The sequence below is a fragment of the Syngnathoides biaculeatus genome, chromosome 10 (assembly GCF_019802595.1).
Source record: "Syngnathoides biaculeatus isolate LvHL_M chromosome 10, ASM1980259v1, whole genome shotgun sequence".
In the NCBI taxonomy this organism is placed as follows: Eukaryota; Metazoa; Chordata; class Actinopteri; order Syngnathiformes; family Syngnathidae; genus Syngnathoides; species Syngnathoides biaculeatus.
In genome coordinates this window covers 24315163-24337434 of record NC_084649.1, presented here as the reverse complement: position 1 = coordinate 24337434, position 22272 = coordinate 24315163, and the positions used below count along the sequence as shown (strand labels likewise).

The 22272-nt window shown below is 44.7% G+C and overlaps 1 protein-coding gene and 1 long non-coding RNA gene across 3 annotated transcripts; one reads left to right on the top strand and one right to left on the bottom strand.

Moving 5' to 3' along the window:
* The first annotated feature begins 1791 nt into the window (after positions 1-1791).
* Positions 1792-9046, top strand: LOC133507242 (transmembrane protein 88). 2 transcript variants are annotated; one of them, XM_061832083.1, is made up of 3 exons: positions 1792-2046; positions 2397-2682; positions 8677-9046. In XM_061832083.1, exons 2-3 carry the CDS (start codon positions 2398-2400, stop codon positions 8902-8904), a joined length of 513 nt encoding a protein of 170 aa, XP_061688067.1. In that variant the 5' UTR covers positions 1792-2046; position 2397; the 3' UTR covers positions 8905-9046. The 2 variants fall into 2 exon arrangements, with proteins under 2 accessions (XP_061688067.1, XP_061688066.1); XM_061832082.1 differs by lacking the exon at positions 1792-2046 and having other exon boundaries at positions 2260-2682.
* LOC133507246 (uncharacterized) lies at positions 2666-22023 on the bottom strand. Its single transcript, XR_009796777.1, has 3 exons — positions 21632-22023; positions 8710-8900; positions 2666-2709 (listed from the first exon to the last, which is right to left on the bottom strand). It is a non-coding gene; the product is annotated as an uncharacterized LOC133507246 (long non-coding RNA).
* Positions 22024-22272: the final 249 nt, after the last annotated feature.

Here is a 22272-nt window from a genome sequence, read left to right as displayed (position 1 = left end):
CTTTGGAAAAAGAACTAAAAATGAATGATCAATGGAGGGGTTTACAGTAGATACACAAAAACTGCGGAAATATTTCAGTCAGTTAAGTTAAGTTAGCTGCATCCTCTTCTGCGTGCGGAGACGTCTCCATGCGAGACCATCGCGTTGCATTTAAAGGGAATGAGAAGAGCCGCTTCCGTTGGACTGGATTAAGGTCGGCTGTGGACACGCCCACAACGCTGCAGACGTCCCACTTGTAAATGCGCTGACGTGAGCCAAATTACCAACACCGGGTTGAAAATGCCTCTGTGCAGATTTTTGCTAATCCTGAAAATAAAGACTTAAATGTTTCTGCAGTGAATTAAAAATTAAAAAGTGGTGAAAAAATTCATGTGTCAGGAAGAAATGTTAATTCATCATTTCAGAATTTTTTTTGCTGTGTGCCTCAGCCTGTATTTTATAAATGAGCAGCATAAATGTGACGTCACATTTTGGCAAAATTCAGAACTAGTTTGTTGACAGACACATTTTTAGAAATTAGCTGATAACAAGTACTGTAATTCCCGGCCAACAGAGCGGACCTGGTTATAAGCCTCACCCAGTACATTTGTAACGGAAATACCATTTGGTACATACATACGCCGCAGCTGTGTAAAAGCCGCGACTGCCCACATTGAAACACGAGATATTTACAAAGAAAGACTTTACACAGAGTTTAACGCTAGCGCCGCCGCGTTGACGCTAATGGTAGCGCAGCTGTGCTAACACTACCGCTAATGATAGCGCCGCGCTAATAGGGCTGGTTAAAAAAAAAAAATACCAGTAAAAATCACAGCAGTAACGCGCTAGGGCAGCGCTAACAGAGCCGGACCAGTAAAAGTCACTTCCTCGGCAGATATATTCCACCGGTCTCACTCTTTTCTGCTCGGGTGCCTCCTTGTGGCCGTTAGAAAAATTGCACAAATTAGCCGCATCACCGCAAAAACTGCAGGGTTGAAAGAGTGTGAAAAATGTCGCGTCTTATAAGCCGGAAATTACGGGAAGTACTTTGTGTACTTTCACACGTGATGATTGGAAAGGCACGCCAGAGAAGCGACTGATACATGTTTTGCCAAACACACGTACACTTTACAGTACTACTGTGCATACTGTACCGTCATGCTACCCAAAAAAATGTTCTGCATAAAATACCATGTAGAAAATTCATAAATGACCTCTTATGTGCTCTAATCTGAAAACAACGACAGCAACGGAGGTTACCCGACTTTGGTGGCTGCGTGGTCGAGAACTTATTTGACTGATTTTAAAGGCACTCTATTAATTATGTTTTTTTTTTTGTCATGTACACAGAAAACACACAGCTTAACTCTTCTATTTAATGGTAGCTTTTATTTTTTTTAATTAAAGCTTCTTTTTTAATCATTTAGATTTATCGTGTCATTATCCAAGCCGCTTATCCTTACAAGGGTTGCGGGAAAGCCGGAGCCTATCCCGGCTAGCTTAGGGCGAAAGGCGGACTACACCCTGACCCGGTCGCCAGTCAGTCGCAGGGCGGATACTGACACCATTACAGAGCGAGAATCGAACCCACGTTGCCCGTGTACCTTGCACCATCGCTGACCATTTAGATTTGTGTCCAATTTCTTTTTTTCCCGTTTGACGGATAAATTCAGTCGGTCGAATGCTGTTTGGCAATTTTGTCAGTGGCGATAAAGCATAAAACTTACATCACTACATGACAAAATTGTGAAAAGAACGCAGGAATTAAATGGTTAAAGAAACTACACATAATAATAATATTTTTCCATGAAGAGCAATTCTTCCATGCGGGAGAGAGAGAGAGAGAGAGAAAAAAATACAACCCTCCTTCGGCCACGTGAGCGTGCACGCGGTGCTCGCGCACGCGGGCTCGGGTCGCGCGCGCCCCAACCAGCTGAAAGTGTCCTCGCGCTCCGCCGTCACCTCAACTGGCAGCTGATTATTTGATTTGATTTTTTTACCCCCTCTCAGCACATCATTTGAAATCTCGTGAGCGCAAGTCCAACCGTATTTCGAATCCACTAGCAGGTAAGGCGGTATATTTACTTCCTTATACTAGTTTACACGCGCACCTTTATTGCTGATAAAGGGATCGAAAATGTTGCCAAAGGATTATAAAGTGTGTTATTATGAAGCGCCGGGCGATAATGTCGTCTGCAATATGTGCAGGTACTTATTCTGCCCGTTCTAGATTAGAATGGATTGTCTGTGTCAAAGTGACACACGACAAAAGGGCTCATCCATAAGGTGTGTCAAAGCTTTAGGATCCTGATTTGGTTAGGGGTGGGATGGTAATAACGTGGTTATTACACATCCCCTTCCCAAAAAAAAAAGAAGGAAAGATGACGGCTGCCAATGTCGCTTCTTTCCTTTCAAAGGATGTGCGGCACCGACGTCGACCTGGACGGGGGAGGCTCGGTCGAGGAGGAAGACCTGTGGATGGGCGAGCGGGTGAAGATGCTGCCCCCTCCCGTGGCCCACAGCGGGGGGTCCGCGTGGGGCGGCCGGAGGAGCGGGTGGGGCTGCGTGGCGTGCGGGGCGGCTCTGGTCCTTTGGAACGTGGCCGTGATCCTGGCTGGTGCTTTCCTCCTGACGCTGGTCTTCTCCGTGGTGCTGCTGCCCGCAGTGGCGCTGCTCTACGTTGGATTCTTGTGCCATTCCAGGGTGAGTCCATGACGAAAGTTACCGTTTCTGCAGAAGTACAGAACCTGTAGCCTCGAGGCACAAGAACTGTGACCACGCTCTTATCTCTAATCATCTTTCCCCATTGAAATGAATGGAAATCCCATTAATCTGTTCCATCTAACAACAACGAAAAAAAATTGTCATACGTTTTTCCACATTTACTTGGCCACGATTCTCAGTGACTCAATAGGCTACAATGATATTGGTCTTTTTTTCCCCACAGTCGATAAAGAATATATACTCGAGTATTGTGATTGTCTGTCCACGTGTGTTACGCTGCTATTAATGCTCAAATGTCTGTCACTTAAAGGCTTCTAAAATTGCAACGTAGATGCTAATTGTTAGCATTTCAGTATCGTTTTCCATTGCATGTTAGCATCCAGCTTGCGGCGTCTTTCATTTGGGAGCTGTTTGAAATACACATTATAAATCTATTTTTATGTTAAGTTTAACAGTGAACTTCTCTATGTGGAAGAATTGTTAAATATCCACCCAACTATTACTTATTATGAATTATGAAAGAGGGAGCTAAGTGGAAAGCCAAAGCTCTCAATTTACCAGTCGATCTACGTTCCTACCCTCAGCTATGGGCACGAGGTGTGGGTCGTGAACGAAAGAATAAAATCCCCGACACAAGCGGATCGGTTTCTAGCTGCTGCTCCTCCGCATTGAGAGGAGCCAGATGAGGCGGCTGGGGCGTCTGATCCGGATGCCTCCCGGACGCCTCCCTGGTGAGGTGTTCCGGGCATGTCCCACCGGAAAGAGACCCGGAGGATGACCCAGGACACACCGGAGAAACTATGTCTCTCGGCTGGTTTTGGGAACGCCTCGGGATCCCTCCGGAAGAGCTGGAAGAAGTGGCTGGGGAAAGGGAAGTCTGGGTATCCCTGCTGAAGCTACTTTCCCCGCCACCTGACCCGGAAAAGCGGTAGAAAATGGATGGATGGATTATGATGAGCTGCGACTGTCTGGCGACCAGTTCAGGTTGTAGTCCGCCTCTCACCCAAACTCCACTGGGATAGGCTGCAACACGCTTTTGGCTCTCGTGAGGATAAGCACTACAGAGAACGGATGGAGATGGTATCTAGTATCTGATGTAGTTGCGTGCGACCAGGATTTCCAGTTCTTAAACGCTCATTTCACATGTACAGTCCAAAGTGTCAAATCCAGGGCAACACGGGACCATTATTGCAGTTTTGGATGTTTCCATATTGTGGGGCCGTCCCCCAACACAACAAGTGACCCAAGGTCATGATTGTGGCTGCCACTGCAATGACAAACAGCACATTTAAAGACATCCATCTTCTTAGCCGCTTAACCTCACGAGGGTCGCGGGGAATGCTTGGAGCCTATCCCAGCTGTCATCAGGCAGGAGGCGAGGTACACCCTGAACTGGTCGCCAGCCAATCGCAGGGCTCATCGAGACAAACAGCCCCACTCACAATCACACCTAGGGGCAATTTAGAGTGACCTCAGAACTGTGAGGCCAACGGTTTCCCAGCTGATCCACCGTGTCGCCCCATTTAAAGACGAGTAAGATTATTTCTTACGATTTTAATTCGGTGCGAAATTATTACATATTTCATTCCCAAGCAAACAGCACCTATGAGATGCCTCCCAAAACCTCGGCGAGCAGCAGATTTAGTTCTGGCTGAGTCTCGGGGTGACATCATCCCGTGAAGATCTACGGTCACGTCCTTGAATATGCCGACCCCGCCCCGTGGGCGACCATCGCAGATATTATATTTCACTGCTGGATGGCAGTATGGATAATCAACCCAAAATAGTCTGCTCAAAATAATCAAGCGATTGCATGATAATTACGGCGTGACTCCAAGTCAATCACGCTTCCGGAATATCAAGTTTGTCTAGTGAGCAAGCAAAAATGACCGTGAATCAATTTGAGCTCTGATGGTCGCGTGAATTGTTGCTGCAAAGCGTCCCTGATGGTGAGGATGTCTTCTTCTTCTTCTTCTTCACAATTTGCAGGTTGATCATTCCCAATAAAATGCGTTTTACATTCATTGAACTTTCTAAACGAGTGCTCCTCAACTTGTGAGCTTTTGGAACGCATCATCACTAGTTAGGGGCAAACTGCGATCCAAATCAAGGAATATTTTGTACATCTCTCATGCATTTCAAAGATGTTGCACTTTTGAAACCAACATATTTCAAAATACTATCGACGCAATATTCAAATTATATGACGAACAAAAACGAAACCGTGGAACGATAGAGACAAAAATACCGTAGAAATGTACTGTAACTTTTGAGTCTTTCATTCAGAAATAGTAGATAAAAATGCAGCAGTTATTAATTCACACACTGTAAATATTAATTAAGGTGACATGAAGAACACAAAGCAATTTAAGTATATTAAAAAATAAAACTTTGTTCACTGAACTTGTAATTAAATGGCTTGTCAGCTTTCCCCTCTTTTGTGCTTGATATCAGAAAATGCACATTTCATGCAGTCAATGTCATCCATCCATTTTCTTAGCCGCTTATCCTCACGAGGGTCGCGGGAGTGCCGGAGCCTATCCCAGCTGTCGACGGGCAGGAGACGAGGTACACCCTGAACTGGTCGCCAGCCAATCGCAGGGCCCATCGAGACACAATCACACCGAGGGGCAATTTAGAGTGTCCGATTAATGTTGGATGTTTTTTGGAATGTGGGAGGAAACCGGAGTGCCCACCCGGAGAAAACCCACACAGGCACGGGGAGGACATGCTAACTCCACAAAGGCGGGTCCAGGATGGAACCCAGGACCTCAGAACTGTGAGGCCAACGCATTACCAGCTGATCCACCACCGTGTTGCCTCATGCATGCATTTAGGCATATTCATTAGCCTATGATGATAAATTATTCTTGTTTTGTTTTGTTTTTTTTCTTTTTCTTTTCTATTGGTTGATTTCATTAGCATTACGTGGCCTCGTCGCCACCTTCTGTTTAGGAGTGTGGATAACCGAGCTTGTCGAAAGGTTTCCTCAGACCCCAAAACTGTGAAGCGACCCGAGCGGTTGAGAGGTACTGCTCTAATTGTCCGTAGGTGCGAATGTGCCCAGTGACTGGCCGGCGACGAGTCCAGGGTGTGTTCCCCGCCTCTTGCCTCAATCACCGGAGGGAGGTTCCAGCTCAAAGAGACCAGGACCTATTGAAAAGGGATGTAAATGTTTGGATTCTGGCATCATCCGACCAGCAATGGGGCGATCAACCTGGATGAGCCCGAAAGGTTTTTGGATTTGGGGCCACATGAAAATTATTTCACTTTGGGGGGCCCTCACATCACTGCTGCAAACTGAATATACAATACCACCCGTAAAGTATGTGCTCCGTTATTCACTCATATATGCAAGAAGTATCCGGAAGAGCCCTTGAACCCGGCCTCCAGCCGGCCACTCATGATCATCCACTAATGTGTAGGAAATCATAATTGCAGCTTAAAATCATGAATAAATGATGCATAATTCAGAAAGAGGTAACATAACCCTGTTTTAAATGTCCACTTACACAAGTGGCGGGTTACCAGAACCTGGATGACAGACAAGCAACATTTTAGAAGTCGGTCTATTTTTCTCGTCCTCATTCAGACTTGATTTATTGTAGAAACCGGCTCGGGTCAATTTGGCCCACTTATGGGGGTTGTTACAAAAGTTCACAAATCCGGCGCTGGCGCTGAAGAATGTTTTTGTCTTTTGCAAATGTCAAAAATATGACCGACATCGAACCAGGCAGCCCGCAAATGAGTCGGCAATCGAGTGAGCTGTGATGACTTTAATTGGAGCTCGACTTCCTCCCGTCGCACAGCTTGCGGCCGCCGCGATGCTCACGACTCGACTGTGAGCTATTCAGGCGGGCGCAGTGCCCGAGCGTCAGTCCATTTTCCATCCGTCACTTTTCTACAGCGCGAGAGCCCGAAAAATAGCTCGGCGGACTCCCTGCGCCCCTTGCGCTAGCTAGCATAACAAATGGTGGACGACGTGACGATTTGAGCCCAAAAGTCAAATTTGGCTCTCTTTATGGCCTTTGGACAAAAGTTATTTATAAACACAAACAAATCCTAAACATATTTCCGTCGGTGGTAAGAGTTTGCGAACATCTTGTGGAACAGTTGGAACAGGAACAGTTGAACCAGAGCAGATTTTTCAAATTGCCCAAAACAGACGAGACAGATATTCAAAGAGATCATTCTATGGAAATATCGGCTGAAAAGACCAGAAAATATCGATGGATTTCGCCGATTAAACGTGATGGATGGTGCCCAACTAAAATACACGCAGGCCTGTGTAGCGATGGCTTTATTTTAGGTCGGAATTATTCTTCTCAATCTCAAATTCCCGAGAATTATTTATAACGCCAAATTGGCTCATTTGAGAACGATGCGTATTTAAAAAAATAAAATAAACCATCTGTCGCGCTAGAGAGGTTAACGTGTGGCCACAATCGCTTCCGTGTACGTTCCGTGGAGATAACTCCGTCCTCTTTTTTTTTTTTTCCCCCAATCATAGTTAATGAATGCGAGTTTGCGTAAAACCAGGGGGTCATCTACTTAAATATTGCTATTTGCATTGAATACTAGCTGAAAAGATTGCTGGATTCCGGCAAAGGTTAACACGTAGCCGAATACGCGTCCGAGTTCAAGAGCCGTCAACCCGTCACTAAGTCGGATTTATTCCAACAAAGGATTTGTATGCGTCCAGACTTTTCCAAGCTTTCAAACTCTTCCGTGTAAATCTCGACGACTTCCTCACCAGATCCGTGTGTAGATCCGGTTGTCCAAGGCAAGCAGAAGCAAATTAACAGTCCAATTTTTTCTCGGCGAAAACATCGACTTCGGCATTAAATACGTGTCCTTTACGCCAAGTGTCTCTCATTTTTCCACGTACCTTCATTTATTATCACGTTCTAAATATTTAATGGTATCGGACAAGACTCTGGGCGTCGTACTATAGAATGTATTTTCGTGTCGTCTCCAACCGACGTAGCATTGAGCAATGATTTGTTGGACTGCCAATATGGCGACGTAAACAAAAGTCACATGATTTCATGAAGTAGCTCGATAGCAGGGGTCCTTTGTATACCCCATTAGGGTCTGGGATGAGCTTGATCCCAGCTGACTTGGAGCGGGAACCGAAATACATTCTGGACTGGTCGCCAGTCATTCACAGACAACTGTTGTCGCTCACATTTACATCAAAGGCCGACTTTATGGAAGGGCGCCGAGCACTTTTTTTTTTTTTTTTTTTTTTTGCGTGGGTGATTATACTTTCTCTCAGTGGGCCATTATAACTGTGAAACCATAAAAATATTTAACTGCCCCATCATATTATTACACATATGTATTCACTAGTATTGGAAATTAAGAGTAATGAGTATTTCAACCATTGTTCATGTTTGGTAACACAAAAATCCTTGCACTATTTCAAAATTGTCATCTGTTATATGTGACAATTAGAAATTTTGGTACAGATTTGAACGAGAATCATAGAAGTTGACGCAGGGTATTTGCCTTTGTGGGCCACATAAAATGATGTACGTGGCCCGATCTGGCCCCTCCGCCTTGAGTTTAACACTCCCGATTTAAAGTCTTGCACGACCCCTAAAAATGTTTTCCGGAATATGGGTCGGGAGGAGCGCTGGAGCACCAACGTTCCCCACTTTGCGAACGCGCACGCACGCGATGGCGGCCAAATCCCCGCCTTCGCCGACTTCCGCGTAAAAACCGGACGAGAGTTCACCAGAACCATCGTTGACTGACAGCTCCGAGTGTTGGCGCCAGCCCTGAGCCACTCGCTCCGTCACTCTCCACTGCCTGCGTGACGTCTCCCCTTCGCAGATATCAACACAAAAGCGTCCACTTCGATGCAGTAACCAGCAGGAAAATCCTTTTAGCAGAGACTCGACTCAGACCGTCTTTGTAAAGCCCCCGTGCGGACTCTCACGCGCCCCCCCCCCCCATGTGTCCTCACAGATCCTGCACAGCTCGTCGGCCGTCTGCAATTACCTTGACGACAACAGCTGCTCGGCCCTCATCATCCTGGGCTTTGTGATGATGTCGCCGCTGGTGGTGGCGGCGGCGGCGGTCTTCTGCGGCCTGCTGCGAAGGTTCCGGCTCCTGCTTCTCGTTCAGCCGGTCGGCCGCGCGCGGTACAGGGGGAGCCTGATGGATTGGGTGGGAAGCGTCCACGCTTGGGTCTGATTGCCGCCGTAAGGTCGTGACCAAAAAAAAAAAAAAAAAAAAACAGCCTGAAGTGTTGAATCTAAAGTAGCCTTTTCTAACCTCATATATTGCCTCGAGGTGTGTTTCCACGCCTTTACTGAGCGAAGGCACTTATTTTACCGTCAACCCACAAAACACGCGGCGCGCAAATTAAATCAACCTTCCATTGAAAAGAAAGGAAGCACCATTCATCTTTCTAAACGATTGAAATGTTTTTTTTAAAGCTGGAAGATGGGACTCTAGAATATACAGCGATGCCTCGGTTCTCGACCACAATCCGTTCAAGAAAACGGTTCGAAAAGTGATTTGTTCGAAAACCAAATCGTTGTTTCCCATTAGAGTGAATGGAAAAACAAATAATGCGCTGCAAGCCTAAAAAAGTAAGCTTTTTAAAGCATTTTTTTTAGCTTTTCCTGATAATAAACTGCATAGTAGAAATATGTGTATATTTTAAATACTTTATATAATAAAATAATTTCAGAAATATATTTCTTTTTTTGCTTAAAATGTATGTTTAAGTAATAGAGTACGCTACGCTGGGAGTGCATTGCCGTGTCTGTAGCGACAAGCCCCAGCCTTGTAAAATTATTATTTTTTTTTTATTAAAAGTGCAGAATAACTTTAAACGAGCAACTTCCCTTCTTTGGAGCCATGATTGGGGGTTGATACGTTCGTCCTCCAGAAGAAGAAAAACAACAGTCACTACCAAGACATGTTTATGTACAGAGGCCGCGTTATAGAGAATAACAAAAGTGGGCTGGTTGCCGCGCGCGTTATCTCATTTCAGTTTTTTTTTTTCCGGGGGGTGTTCAAATTGACAAGAACAAAACGCATCGTGGGTGGGTCAACTGCTTGCGCTGCGTGCAATGTTATTTCCGGGTTTTTTTCGGTGGCGTGGGGATTCACAACAAAGTACGTCGTGGGTCGGCTGGTCTGGCCACGCCCAATATCTTATGTCCGGGTTTTGTGGGGGCGTTCGAGTACCGATTTTTATTCGAAAACAGAAGCAAAAAAAAATAAATCTCGAAATTTTCATTCGAAAACGGGGACGTTCGGGAACCGAGGCTTTACTGTATTACATTATGACAACGTCCAAACCTTGCAGATAATTACACAAAATGTAAAGAGTTTGTATGCTATTTATTGTGTATTTAGCCATGGGACCGTATTATAAAACCACTGTAAGCAGCACTGTTAGTTTTTTTTGTTGTTGTTGCAGAAGTTAAAGATTATATGCCTGTGAATATTACTGTAGTGTATGTCTACCTGTGTTAGTGCACCATTTGTGTTCAAATTTCTGTTGCACCATTTGTGTTCAAATTTCTGTTGTTTGAAATATTAGCCTCGCTGTGACTGTGCCCATTATGTGTTAGCATTAAGCTATCAGACTTGGAGGCGTTATGTGTTTGTTTGTTTTAAAGCAAAGCCAATGTATTTGTATAGCGCATTTCGTACACAAGGTGAGTCAATACGCTTTACATGCTCAAAAGCATTCCAATACATAAATAAAAACATTTGAAAACGTGCAATTAAAACAGCTCTCAATATCACTGAAAAGTGGAAGTACTCTAAAACAGTTTTTAATCTGGATTTGAAAACATTCACACTTCTGTTGGCAACTTATTCCATTTTTTTTTTTTTTTTTTTTTGCAGCATAATCGCTAAATGCTGCTTTGGACTTCACGCGCCACTATTTGACCCGAGTCAGTTGATCGCAGAGCCCAACTGGGCTTGGAGATTTCTATCATATATTTAGGACCTAAACCATTTAGCGATTTATAGACCAGTAGCAGAAGTTTCATATCTACAGTATTCTAAAATTTGGCGACACAACATGCAATCAGCTATAAAGCGTTAGCCTCACAGTTCTGAGGTCTCGGCTTCAATCCCGGACCCGGCTGTGTGGAGTTTGTGTGTTCTCGCCGTGCCTGCGTGGGTTTCCTCCCACGTCCCAAAAACATGCAAAAATTAATTGGACACTCTAAATTGCCCCAAGGTGTGATTTTGAGTGCGGCTTTTTGTCTCGACGTGGCCTGCGATTGGCTGGAAACCGGTTCAGGGTGTACCCCCGCCTCCTCCCCGTTGACAGCCGGGATAGGCTCCGGCACTGCAAATGACCCTTGTGAGGATAAGCGGGATGGATGGATAATCGTTTTAACATTCAGTTGGAGAGCAAACTCCTCATGGAAGTCGAGTATATTCCGAGGTGCCGGTGAACTCGTGGACTCGGTTGCGGTTTTCCGCAATACGGGCCCGTCGAGTTGAAGTTATTGTATGAACGACAACGGGTGGGTGCGCAAGCTAATTGTCGCTTCTGCCTTCAAGCGGAAAGAAAATGAAGCGTCCTCCTTGACACGAAATGTCGCCGGCAAAGAGACGTGAAGAGAGGAACATAATGTGCCGTAAACACCTTTGGGAAGGGCTCGCCGAGGACGGCTAATCCGAATTGAGAAAAATGTCAACAGCTTTTGTTTGACGCGGTCGGTTATTTTGCTGTTTTTTTTAGATTGCGGTGGTGCAGAAGTGCACGAGATGTTTCTAATTCATCGGTGATCGAGTTTAGCTCCATGAGTGTCAGGATATTTTTTTTTTTTCAGCTTTTTGCGACCTTTCACGGAATGTTTATTACAGTCTTGTTTAGAGAAGAAAAATATACTCAATACTCTTAAAACGGCAGTGCATTGTTTGATTGTTCTTGTTTTCAATCTTTTTTTTCATTTTTGTATGTCAGTTCAGAATAATAGAAATGTATCTACAATGTGGCTGACCTTCAATTTATTTTTCTCATTTTACCGTTTTTATGTTGCTCTGCAGTATTAACTGCTTTTAACACTTGTACAGTGCATACAGTAAAAATGTTATTTCAAAATATGACATGAAAAGTTCCATTTTACTAGTGTAACATTTTCCATGATATTCTACAAGGTATTATTGTTTTTTGAGGAAGGAATTCCAGTTTGACTAGATTTGAATGTATTGAATACATTATGTACTACTGTGGAAATCTATAAACGGGCGGTTTTTGTTTTTGTTTTGTTTCTACAAAAACACCTAATGTAGCTTTTTTAATAGTCATGCCTTTTACTCTGAGGGAAGCTATAAAGGTACAAAATCAAACCAAAATTAGAAAACAAAATTTGACAATTATGTCTGTTTAGTGCGAGCCGAGTGTATAATTTTTAATTTGTTTAAATTTGATCATCTGATTGTTTTACTTCGTCGTGCTGAGTCGTTTGCTGTAATGTATCTGCGCTTTTTCTGTTATTGTTATGTAAAAAATGTATAACAACCAGAACTGCTCTAATTACTGTATGCTGTACATTGAAATGTCAAATGATTTTAAATTCAATGTTTTTTTGCATTTTTGTCTTGTGCCAGGCCACACAAACACACATTGCTTCAGTGAGTATTTGCATTAATAAAGATATAATCTCCAGTAAGTATTTTGTATTTTCCCCCCTCCCAAATAATGTTAATATATTCAATCCAAGCGACTGGAAAGTGATGGCCTCACAGTTCTGAGGTCCCGGGTTCGATCCCAGACCTTCCTGTGGGTAGTTTACATGTTTTTCCTCGTGTCTGCGTGGGTTTTCTCCGGGTGGGCACTCCGGTTTCCTCCCGCATCCCAAAAACATGCAACATTAATTGGAAGCCCCTTAAAAAAAAAAAAAAAAACTAACTAACTGGTTTCTCATTGCAATGAATAAGTTAGTCATTACAATGAGAAACGTACACATTACAAAGAGAAACTTTCTCATTATGATGAGAAACCAGTTAGTTTTTTTTTTCCCAATGTCCCTTTAGGGGCTTCCAATTAATGTTGCATGTTTTTGGGCTGCGGGAGGAAACCGGAGTGCCCACCCAGTTGAAAACCCACGCAGGCACAGAGAGAACATGCAAACTCTGCACAGGGCGGCACGGTGGAGCAGCTGGAATCCGTTGGCCCCACAGTTCTGAAGTCCCGGGTTCGATCCTGGACCCGCCTGTGTGGAGTTAGCATGTCCTCCCCGTGCCTGTGTGGGTTTTCTCCGGCAACCAGTTCAGGGTGTACCCCACCTGTCTCCTGCCCGTTGACAGCTGGGATAGAATCCAGCACTCCCCTTCGACCCTTGTGAGGATAAGCGGCAAAGAAAATGGATGAGTGGATACTCAATCCAAGTGAGTGATTGCTTTAAATTTAACTCATTGAATGCACACCACCCCAAAAAAAAAAAAAAAAAAAAAAAAAAAAAAAAACGTGGCCCCCAATCTGTTCCCGTGACTGTAATCAATGTAAACAAAATCCCCGGACGCATGGAACAAGTGAGATAATCAAATAATCAGGATGAAATGGCCTCGCGCCATCCTGGTGATGTTCTTAATCAGATGACCATTGTTGTTATTGACAAATACATCATTTAGAAAGACTTCCACGCCGAACCGGGACAACGTAAGCATCATAATAAGCCCGACATGTTCAATATGCAACTTTAAATCGATGAAAAATTATACGGCGGTTACACTATTGTGCTGAGGCATGATTGGGTTCGCCATTGAAAATGCACCAGCGGGGAAAAAAATGTTGTTTGTGAAATGTTTATTCATTTCGTGTCGGAAAGTTTGTAATTTTCAAACATATGACTTTTGTCCTTTATTGCAGGGATTCGGTAAAAGAACGATGACGATATTTATTGATTTGAGTTATTCAAATTTGATAATTTCATTAGTAGTGTCGTTAGAGATGTATGTTGGCTTATGAGCAAAGATAGAATGGCCTCAAGATGAAATTTAGGGACAAAAATATGTCACGCATATTCGGAAATGAACTCCACTTTAAAATTAATTCAACTTGTTGAGATCTTGGAATTATTTTTAATTCCCTTTTCTCTGTGTGCATAACAATTCTAACAACTGAAAATTAATTTTCATTTTCCCAATTTCCCCATAAAATTATTCGTACTGCACCTGACAGGACTTAAAGTAAAGTACAGCGACGCGAAGTATGTGGACTAACAAAGTATTTCAACGTTACACTGCAATACTGGGCGGCACGGTGGTGGATCAGCTGGTGAAGCGTTGGCCTCACAGTTCTGAGGACCCGGGTTCGATCCCGGACCCGCCTGTGTGGCGTTTGCATGTTCTCCCCGTGCCTTCGTGGGTTTCCTCCGGGCACTCCGGTTTCCTCCCACATCTAAAAAAAATGTAACATTAATTGGACACTCTAAATTGCCCCAAGGTGTGATTGTGAGTGCACCTGTTTGTCTCCAAGTGCCCTGCGATTGGCTGGCAACCAGCACAGGGTGTACCCCGCCTCCTGCCCGCAAGGCTCCAGCACTCCGCGCGACCCTCGTGAGGATAAGCGACAAAGAAAATGGCTGGATGGACGGCAATACCGGGTAATTGTGAGCAAAGCGGTGGACCGAGAAACAAAAGCAAAAGTCGTTGAGTCCTGCGCCCTTCTGAGTAGGAAGCTGAGGCTTTAAATTCCACACGGACAACGAAGCAGGCCCACGCGTTTTCACCAGAACAATGTCCCGACTTGAAGTGGCCCAAATAATGGAAGCGGCTGAATGCGTCGAGTGTGTACGTCAGCACAAGGCCGGCGCTGACTCAAAAGGATATTTCCATTTGGAGAGCGACGCTCATCGTAGTGAACAGACTGAATTGCTTCAAGTGTGTGTATCTTTTTTAACCGTACTTTAGTGGCTCGCAAGTTGTTCGCGTTTAGCGTCATAATATGAACAATAACATGCAATCAGTGGTGGCACGGTAGCGCGTCTGGCTAGAGCGTTGGACTCACGGCTTTTGAGGTGCAGGGTTCAATTCCGGCCGTGCTGATGCTAAGGCTTCGTTTGCCCTATTTCTCTTTTTTTCCCCACACAGCGTGTCATGTTGCTAGCTTTTAAAAACACTGCTATGAAAACAGGTGAAATCGTGGCTAACACATCTACTTCGTAGTTCTGAGGTTCTGGGTTTGAATCAAGGGCAATCCACTTTTTGATCAGATTCCCTAGACGTGTATTTTAAAGTGTTATAAGACAGAAAAGGCCAGACTTACCGTAATTTCCGGCCTCCAAGCTGCAACGTTTTTCACACGCTTTCAAAACTGCGGTTTACGCGGTGATGCGGCGCTAGCGTTAGCGCGGCACTAAGGTTAGCATACCTGATTATAAGCCTCCGTACACAGAAAGAGTTAGCTCGTGCGGCGCTGGCGTTAGCGTTAAACTCTTTCAGTGTACCGAGGTTTATAACCAGGTGCGTTTGGTTTATGCAGATCTCTGGCCTCTGATTTGTCAGTGACGCGGATTGCGCAATATCCACGGAGGGGTCAATTGTAAGATAGCTAGCACAGAATTGTAAACCCGACTATAAACATTTGCATAGGAAAAGGCTTAGAATAATTCCTTTATTTTACATTTCACCTTTGGGAGACAAAAAGGAGAAATGTGCCTTTAGTGCACGAGGCAAGCTAACTCAGAAGTATGTAAGTAATTAAGATAGAGGGTTATCCAAATGATTGTACGTATGCCCTGAATACAAATTTGGCAGTCCTATATAGTGAATTTCACGCACGCAGAGATTCACTGTAGGTGCTGTAAACCACATCGTGTGTACTCGATCTGACAATTCTGAATGGAGTCTGATGTAAACAAACCAAAAATCAATTCTATTCTGTTGACAAATCAATCTGGATTAGACTAGCAAAACAAAAATGACGAGGGCAATTCGCCGAGCAGATTACGAGAGGTTATATTTTGTGTGTTTGTTGCCGTAGCCAAGCCAATAAAATCTTTTAAAAGACTACAGATAACAGTAACCAACCAACCAACCAACCGAAAATTAAAAATAAAAAGGACGCGAACAACCGTGGGTGATGAAGCACTCAAGTGCATAATCACCAGCAGCCAGTCAGGCACGCCCCCCCCGAGGAGAAACATTTCGCGGGCTGGCTGGAGGCGTGGAGAAAGCGGACTTTTAATTACAGCAATGAACATCTCGTCTTTTCACGGTCACTGAAAGACTCTCATCCAATTAGCTGTTGTCATGCCGGTCGGGTCTGGTGCTGGATGTGCGAAGTGGCAAAGACTGCCGCATCCGGCGTGAGCCTCGTCACTTAACGGTCAGAAGTCGTGTGTAGCGACAGAATCGGAATCGGAATCGGGATCTGGTTCGTCTTTATTTGCCAAGTATATCAAAAAGGAAGCAAGGAATTTGCCTCCAATAGTCGGAGGCTCTTTCGTATGATAACAGTAAAATGCAGTATGGAGAGTCACTGAGTCATGAAAGGTTCTGTCACATCCCAGTGGTGCGGAGGCGGACCCAAATGCAGGACTCCCAGGCAAAGGCATAATGTTCAGTGGGTTTTATTCCTAACTAAAGAAATGCACAATTACACAGTCCAAGAAAGCAGGATCCGAAAAACGAGAAACAGGGTTCAATGACTATGAAGCTACGTAGAGGAGTAACCCGGGATGCGGCGAACCATACTGACTAAGACGAAGCAATGAACTGGCAAATGCCAGTGACAAAACAACTAAAATACTTGGTCCAATCACAGTTCCTCATGCGAAACAGCTGTGGCCAGTGACAGGTGTCGGAGATGACACCGCCCAGAGAAGAGGCCCGACCACGCCCCTCCTGGTAGTGGCCAAGCCTTGCTAATGACAGGTTCCAATTAATGTGGTTTTTGCAGATACACTTTTGGGGGGGGGGGACAGACAATTCTCTAGGAAATTAGAGCAGTTTGAAATTAATAATAGTTCAATCGTCTGACACAGTGACCATTGTGCAAAAGGCGCAGAGACTTCAACAAACTGCAGCAGTTTAAAGTGACTATCGGTGTGATAATCTGGAACAGTGTCAATTGTGCAAATGGTGCAGATACTTCCGGAGATCATGAGTGGCCAGCATTGGTCAACATCGGGTATGCGACCCGCCCTGAGTGGCGAGAATACTACAATGAGGGCATGAATAACGTAGAATCGGCCCAACAGAGATGTGGCAGTAATCTCAAGACCAAAATTGGCAGCATGCAGTTTGTCTACATGTGAATATTCGGCCAGAGAGACGTACAATAGTGCGAGATTGTGACCTCACCATAGCCCAGAAAAGCTGCAAACATCCTATTTGGTACGTCGCGTTCTTTGTTTACTTAACAGTTTTGAGATCTCCTCCGGGCGATGCGCCGACCCGGGTCAACCGTTTTGAGGCTCCCAGATGAAAGAGAAAGGTCCCGAAAGTCGTTCTCGCCGACAAACGCTCGCGTTCCCGAACGAGTGCTGGCGCAGGCGTGTTTGTTATCGCTCCCGCGGTACCGTTCATATCAAGACGGCCACACAACGTACGCCTTGCCTCGTATCAACGTTGTTCTCCGCCGCTTTAAGAAGCACTCGAGCTGAATCTATTTGCAATTTACGGCTCTCAATTCATTGACAACAACAAGGGTCGCGGGGAGTGCTGGAGCCTATCCCGGCTGTCAACGAGCAGGAGTTGCCAGACAATTGCAGATTTACTAGATTAAATTCATTCAATTAGTTATAGTATCCATTCATCCATCCACTTTCCGAGCCGCTTATCCTCACGAGAGTCACAGGTACTTACAGTATTTTTACATGAACTCGTATGGAAGGAGTGTTGTTATTGTAATTCTTCTTTGCAATAATTTTAACAAAATCCAATTGATTAGTTAAACGATGGTTGTAGATTGTCGGCACGGCGGATCAGCTGGAAAGTGTTGGCCTCACAGTTCTGTGGTCCCGCCTGTGTGGAGTTTGCATGTTCTCCCCATGCCTACGTGGGTTTTCTCCAGGCACTCCGGTTTCCTCCCACATCCCAAAAACATGCAACATTAATTTGGACACTCTAAATTGCCCCAAGGTGTGATTGTGAGTGCGGCTGTTTGCCTCGATGTGGCCTGCGATTGCCTGGCAACCAGTTCAGGGTGTACCCCGCCTCCTCCCCCTTCGACCCTTGTGAGGATAAGCGGCTCAGAAAATGGATGGATACTCAATCAAAGAGAGTGATTGCTTTGAATTTAAAATGGCTGGACGGGTTGTAGATTTCACCAACTAGCTTATTAGCATAAAGAGTTCCGCCATTAGTTGCAGACAAATGGCGCGCTCCAGTTTGCCTCGGTTGCCCCGAGACACGATTAATCAACAAACGAGGTCGTGAATATTTTGCCCATCCCTGATTCATTATTAATAAAGGCTCCTAAATATGCTTTCCGTTGTTGCCGTCACATCCTCTTTGGATCCAAGAAGCCGACTTTTCATGGAGATTTGATTGTAATAGCAAATACAAGTACTCACTTCATAAAGATACACGCTCATGATACTACAAGTAGATATGTATACTGTTTATTACAAATTCCCAGCTTTGAGAGTTATCAAATGACTCAATAAACAATCAAAACTCAGTACAGCGTTGCCTTAAAATATGAGTTCAATTCCTTCCCTGATTCTGATCGTAAATTAAATCGCTAAAATCTCTTTTTGCCTTGAACTGAATGGAAATTCCTTGCATTCGTTCCAGCCTTGACAACAACTACAAAAATTTCAATATTTTCAAAATAAAGCATTTTGTAGTAATATGCACACTGTAAGACAAACAAACAAACAAACATACAGTTCGGACATAATTCAATAAAATGTGACGATGTTTTTTTCCCACCGTTTTTAAACCTTTACTTCAACGGACATTGTGCTGCTCCTTCTGGTGCATGCATTTCAGCCACTGGGGGGCAGTGCAACACAGACATGGAAACAAGAGAGTTTTGCGATTTACCCAGTAAATTGCAATGATGTTAGTCTTTTTTTCACAAAGGACCCAGCCTACCCTACTCTACTATTAAAGCTTCACCCATCCATCCATTTTCTCTGCCGTTTATCCTCACAAGAGTTGCGGGGAGTGGTGTAGCCTATCCCAGCTGTCAACGGGGCAGGAAGCGGGGTACACCCTGAACTGGTTGCCAGCCAATCGCAGGGCACGTCGAGAGAAACAGCCGCTCTAACAATCACACCTTGGGGCAATTTAGAACGTCCAATTAATGTTGCATCGTTTTTGGGATGCGGGAGGAAACCGGAGTGCCCACCCGGAGGAAACCTACGCAGGCACGGGGAGAACATGCAAACTTTACACAGGTGGGTTTGGGATTGAACCCGCGACCTCAGAACTGTGAGGCCAACGCTTTACCAGCTGATCCACCGTGCGGCCTTTAAGTTGTCAATATTCCCCCCTCCCCTTTTTTTTTTTAATAAAAAGTATTGGGGGCGGCACGGTGGCTCAGCTGGTAAAGCGCTGGCCTCATGTTCTCCCCTTGCCTACGTGGGTTTTCTCCGGGCACTCCGGTTTTCTCCCACAACCCAAAAACATGCAACATGAATTTGACACCAAATTGCCCCAAGGTGTGATTGTGAGTGCGACTCCTGTCTGTCACTATGTGCCCCGCGATTGGCTGGCAACCACTTCAGGGTGTAACCCCGCCTCCTGCCCCGTTGACAGCTGGGATAGGCTCCAGCACTCCCCCCGACCCACGTGAGGATAAGCGGCTAAGAAAAAAATGGATGGATGGACGAAGAGTACTGTTCCTTGTTGTCTTTGGGTCAAAGTCAACCGATCGTCTGGTCTCTTGGACGACCGTCGACGCGAGGCCCCGATGTGGCGACGTGTTTGAGAGATCCTCGAGCTGAGCGGAATGACAACGAAGGCGTTGAAGAATCAAAGGTCACGACGGAGTAAGAGCGAGGCCGGGGAGGTCATATCAAGTGAAAACACAACTTGAAAGAAGGTAAATATACGGTAAACCTTCCCGCAATAACAATATGCAACGCACGCGAGTGAGGTCCAATCCAAGACTTTGAGCAGACCTGCTTTCAAATGCAGATTTCCCCAAATAGCGGAGAGCCTCTTTTTTCAATCCGCTGGTCTTCAACTCGCGTGATTATTGCTTTAGTCAGCACCAAAGAGCCAATTGCGTATGCGTGTCGCTCCTACAAAGTCAGCACAGCGCACTGCAACGAATCAATGCAACGGCACGACCGGAAACATTTATTCATGATCCCGCTTAAGATGCCGTCACTATCGCTAATGCAATATTTGAATTTAAAAAAAAAAACAAACAAACGTGCATGTAAACACCCAAATGTCAGAATAGAGACCAAAAAGTGAGGTTCACTGTTACGCTAAAACAGGACAAAGGTTGAAATATGAAAGGAAAATAATCAATGATGAAAATAGCAGAGAGGAATGAGTTTTCAAAAGATAATTTTAATAACATTCTACTGTTGGGTCATACAGACAGTTTCAACATACATGACAAAAGTTATTTTTCAAATGTTTTTTTTTTTGTTTTTTTATACTGGGCCTTTTAAAGTTGGCAGATGTATGTTGACTCCCATTCAACTTGATGAATTGTGAAAAGGTCCTCACCTTTAAGAGGGTGTGCACAATTGTGCAACTACACGATCTCAGTTGTTGACCCAAGAGAGGTTCAAATTGAGTTGTACACGTTAATGACGGGAACATTTTTGTCAACGATTGACGCCGTCGTCGCATTCTATCACAGAAACCTGACGTTCGAACTTATGTATAATACTCAAAATATTATTTGCGTTTTGGTAGGCAGCTTGAAATGGAAGGTGGACTCAAAAAGGTCCAACACAAGCATACTGAGTGGAAACGTGTACCCAACATCAAGGTCATTTGATGCTGACATGTCCTGAAAAGCCAGATTGATTTGCCACCGGTCGCGTCGGAGGCGTGTCGCGCTACTGCGACATCATATTTCCTTTGGCGGAGTGATGTATTTCCAGTGATGAAAATATAGCGTTGATATTGAAAGCCCCACTGACATCTCTACATACATTGTAAAATCCATCCATCCATTTTCTTTCACCGCTTATCCTCACTCGGGTACACCATGAACTGGTTGCCAGCCGATGGCAGGGGAAATAGAGACAAATAGTCGCACTCACAATCACACCTAGGGGCAATTTTGAGTGTCCAATTAATGTTGCATGTTTTTGGGATGTGGGAGGAAACCGGAGTACCCGGAGAAAACCCACGCAGGCACGGAGAGAACACGCGAACTCCACACAGGCAGGGCCGGGATCGAACCCGGGTCCTCAGAACTGTGAGGCCGACGCTTTACCGCATTGTAAAATAGATATTGTAATGAAAAATACAGATAACATTGTTCACTTCAAACCGAACTCCACACAGGCAGGGCCGGGATCGAACCCGGGTCCTCAGAACTGTGAGGCCGACGCTTTACCGCATTGTAAAATAGATATTGTAATGAAAAATACAGATAACATTATTCACTTCAATGTCCACACGGAAAAATAAATATGAGCTGAGAGCGCGTCATCCACGCGCAAAGTTGCGGAAGTGTCATTCGACATCCTTAAGTGGCGGCCATGTCGCGCGCAACGTCATCAGCAGACATTCGCATTTGAAAACACGTAGCGGCAACTTGCTATGGAACACGGACGCTCTTTTCGAAGAAGAGAACATCTCACAACCGAGTGAAGTGACCGGGGAAATATTACCCTGTCGTTTCGGGCCATATTTAGATGATATGCGGATCACTTCGAACTAACAACAGCGTCCCAGACAGTATGTATGAGCCAACCAGGCCGAAGTCGTCTGACTGACATTCTGAGAGGATTACGCCCCTTCCAACAATTTTTTTTGTTTTTGTTTTAGTCACTCTATACACACTTACCTGTGATTTGGAACCCACGAAGCTCTCGTCCTTTGCACCCGTGCAACCCATTTTCCACGACGAACCGGGTCTTTTCCGAACCTATGAAGAGTAAATCCATCTTCCCGAGTGTTCGAACAATATCCAGCAATAAAACGAGCCGACATTTTTTGCTCACACGTGAAAAAAAATTGCTACTTTCCCGCCAGCGGTAAGCCGTCTGGGGGGGGATAAACGTCACTTCCTGTTTCTTCTCTAAGCCAAATCCCTGGAGAGGATTTTCATGGCGGGAGTTTCAAAAAGCTATGTACGTCCAAATGATGTTGTTGTTATAGAATTGAGTCACCCAATTCTTTGTGCGGCATATTAAAGTTATTTTCTTTCTCTAAACAGCACATAAATAGCATCCGCTAACAGTTGTCACACACGATCCGTTTCAATGGTCTTGCAGCTTCTTCTGCGAATGAGCTGGGCAGCGTCGAGCGGCTGCTGCAAAACAACGCCCCCTGCTGGCAAATCACTGTTATTACAAGAACGAACACTTGAAGTAAATCTCACACAAGAGTTGAATTTGAGGGGTAAAGTAATTTTAAAAAAATGTTGTGTGTGTTGTGTATTGGCTGGGCCAAAAATAATAATGTTTATAAATGTCCAAACACCAT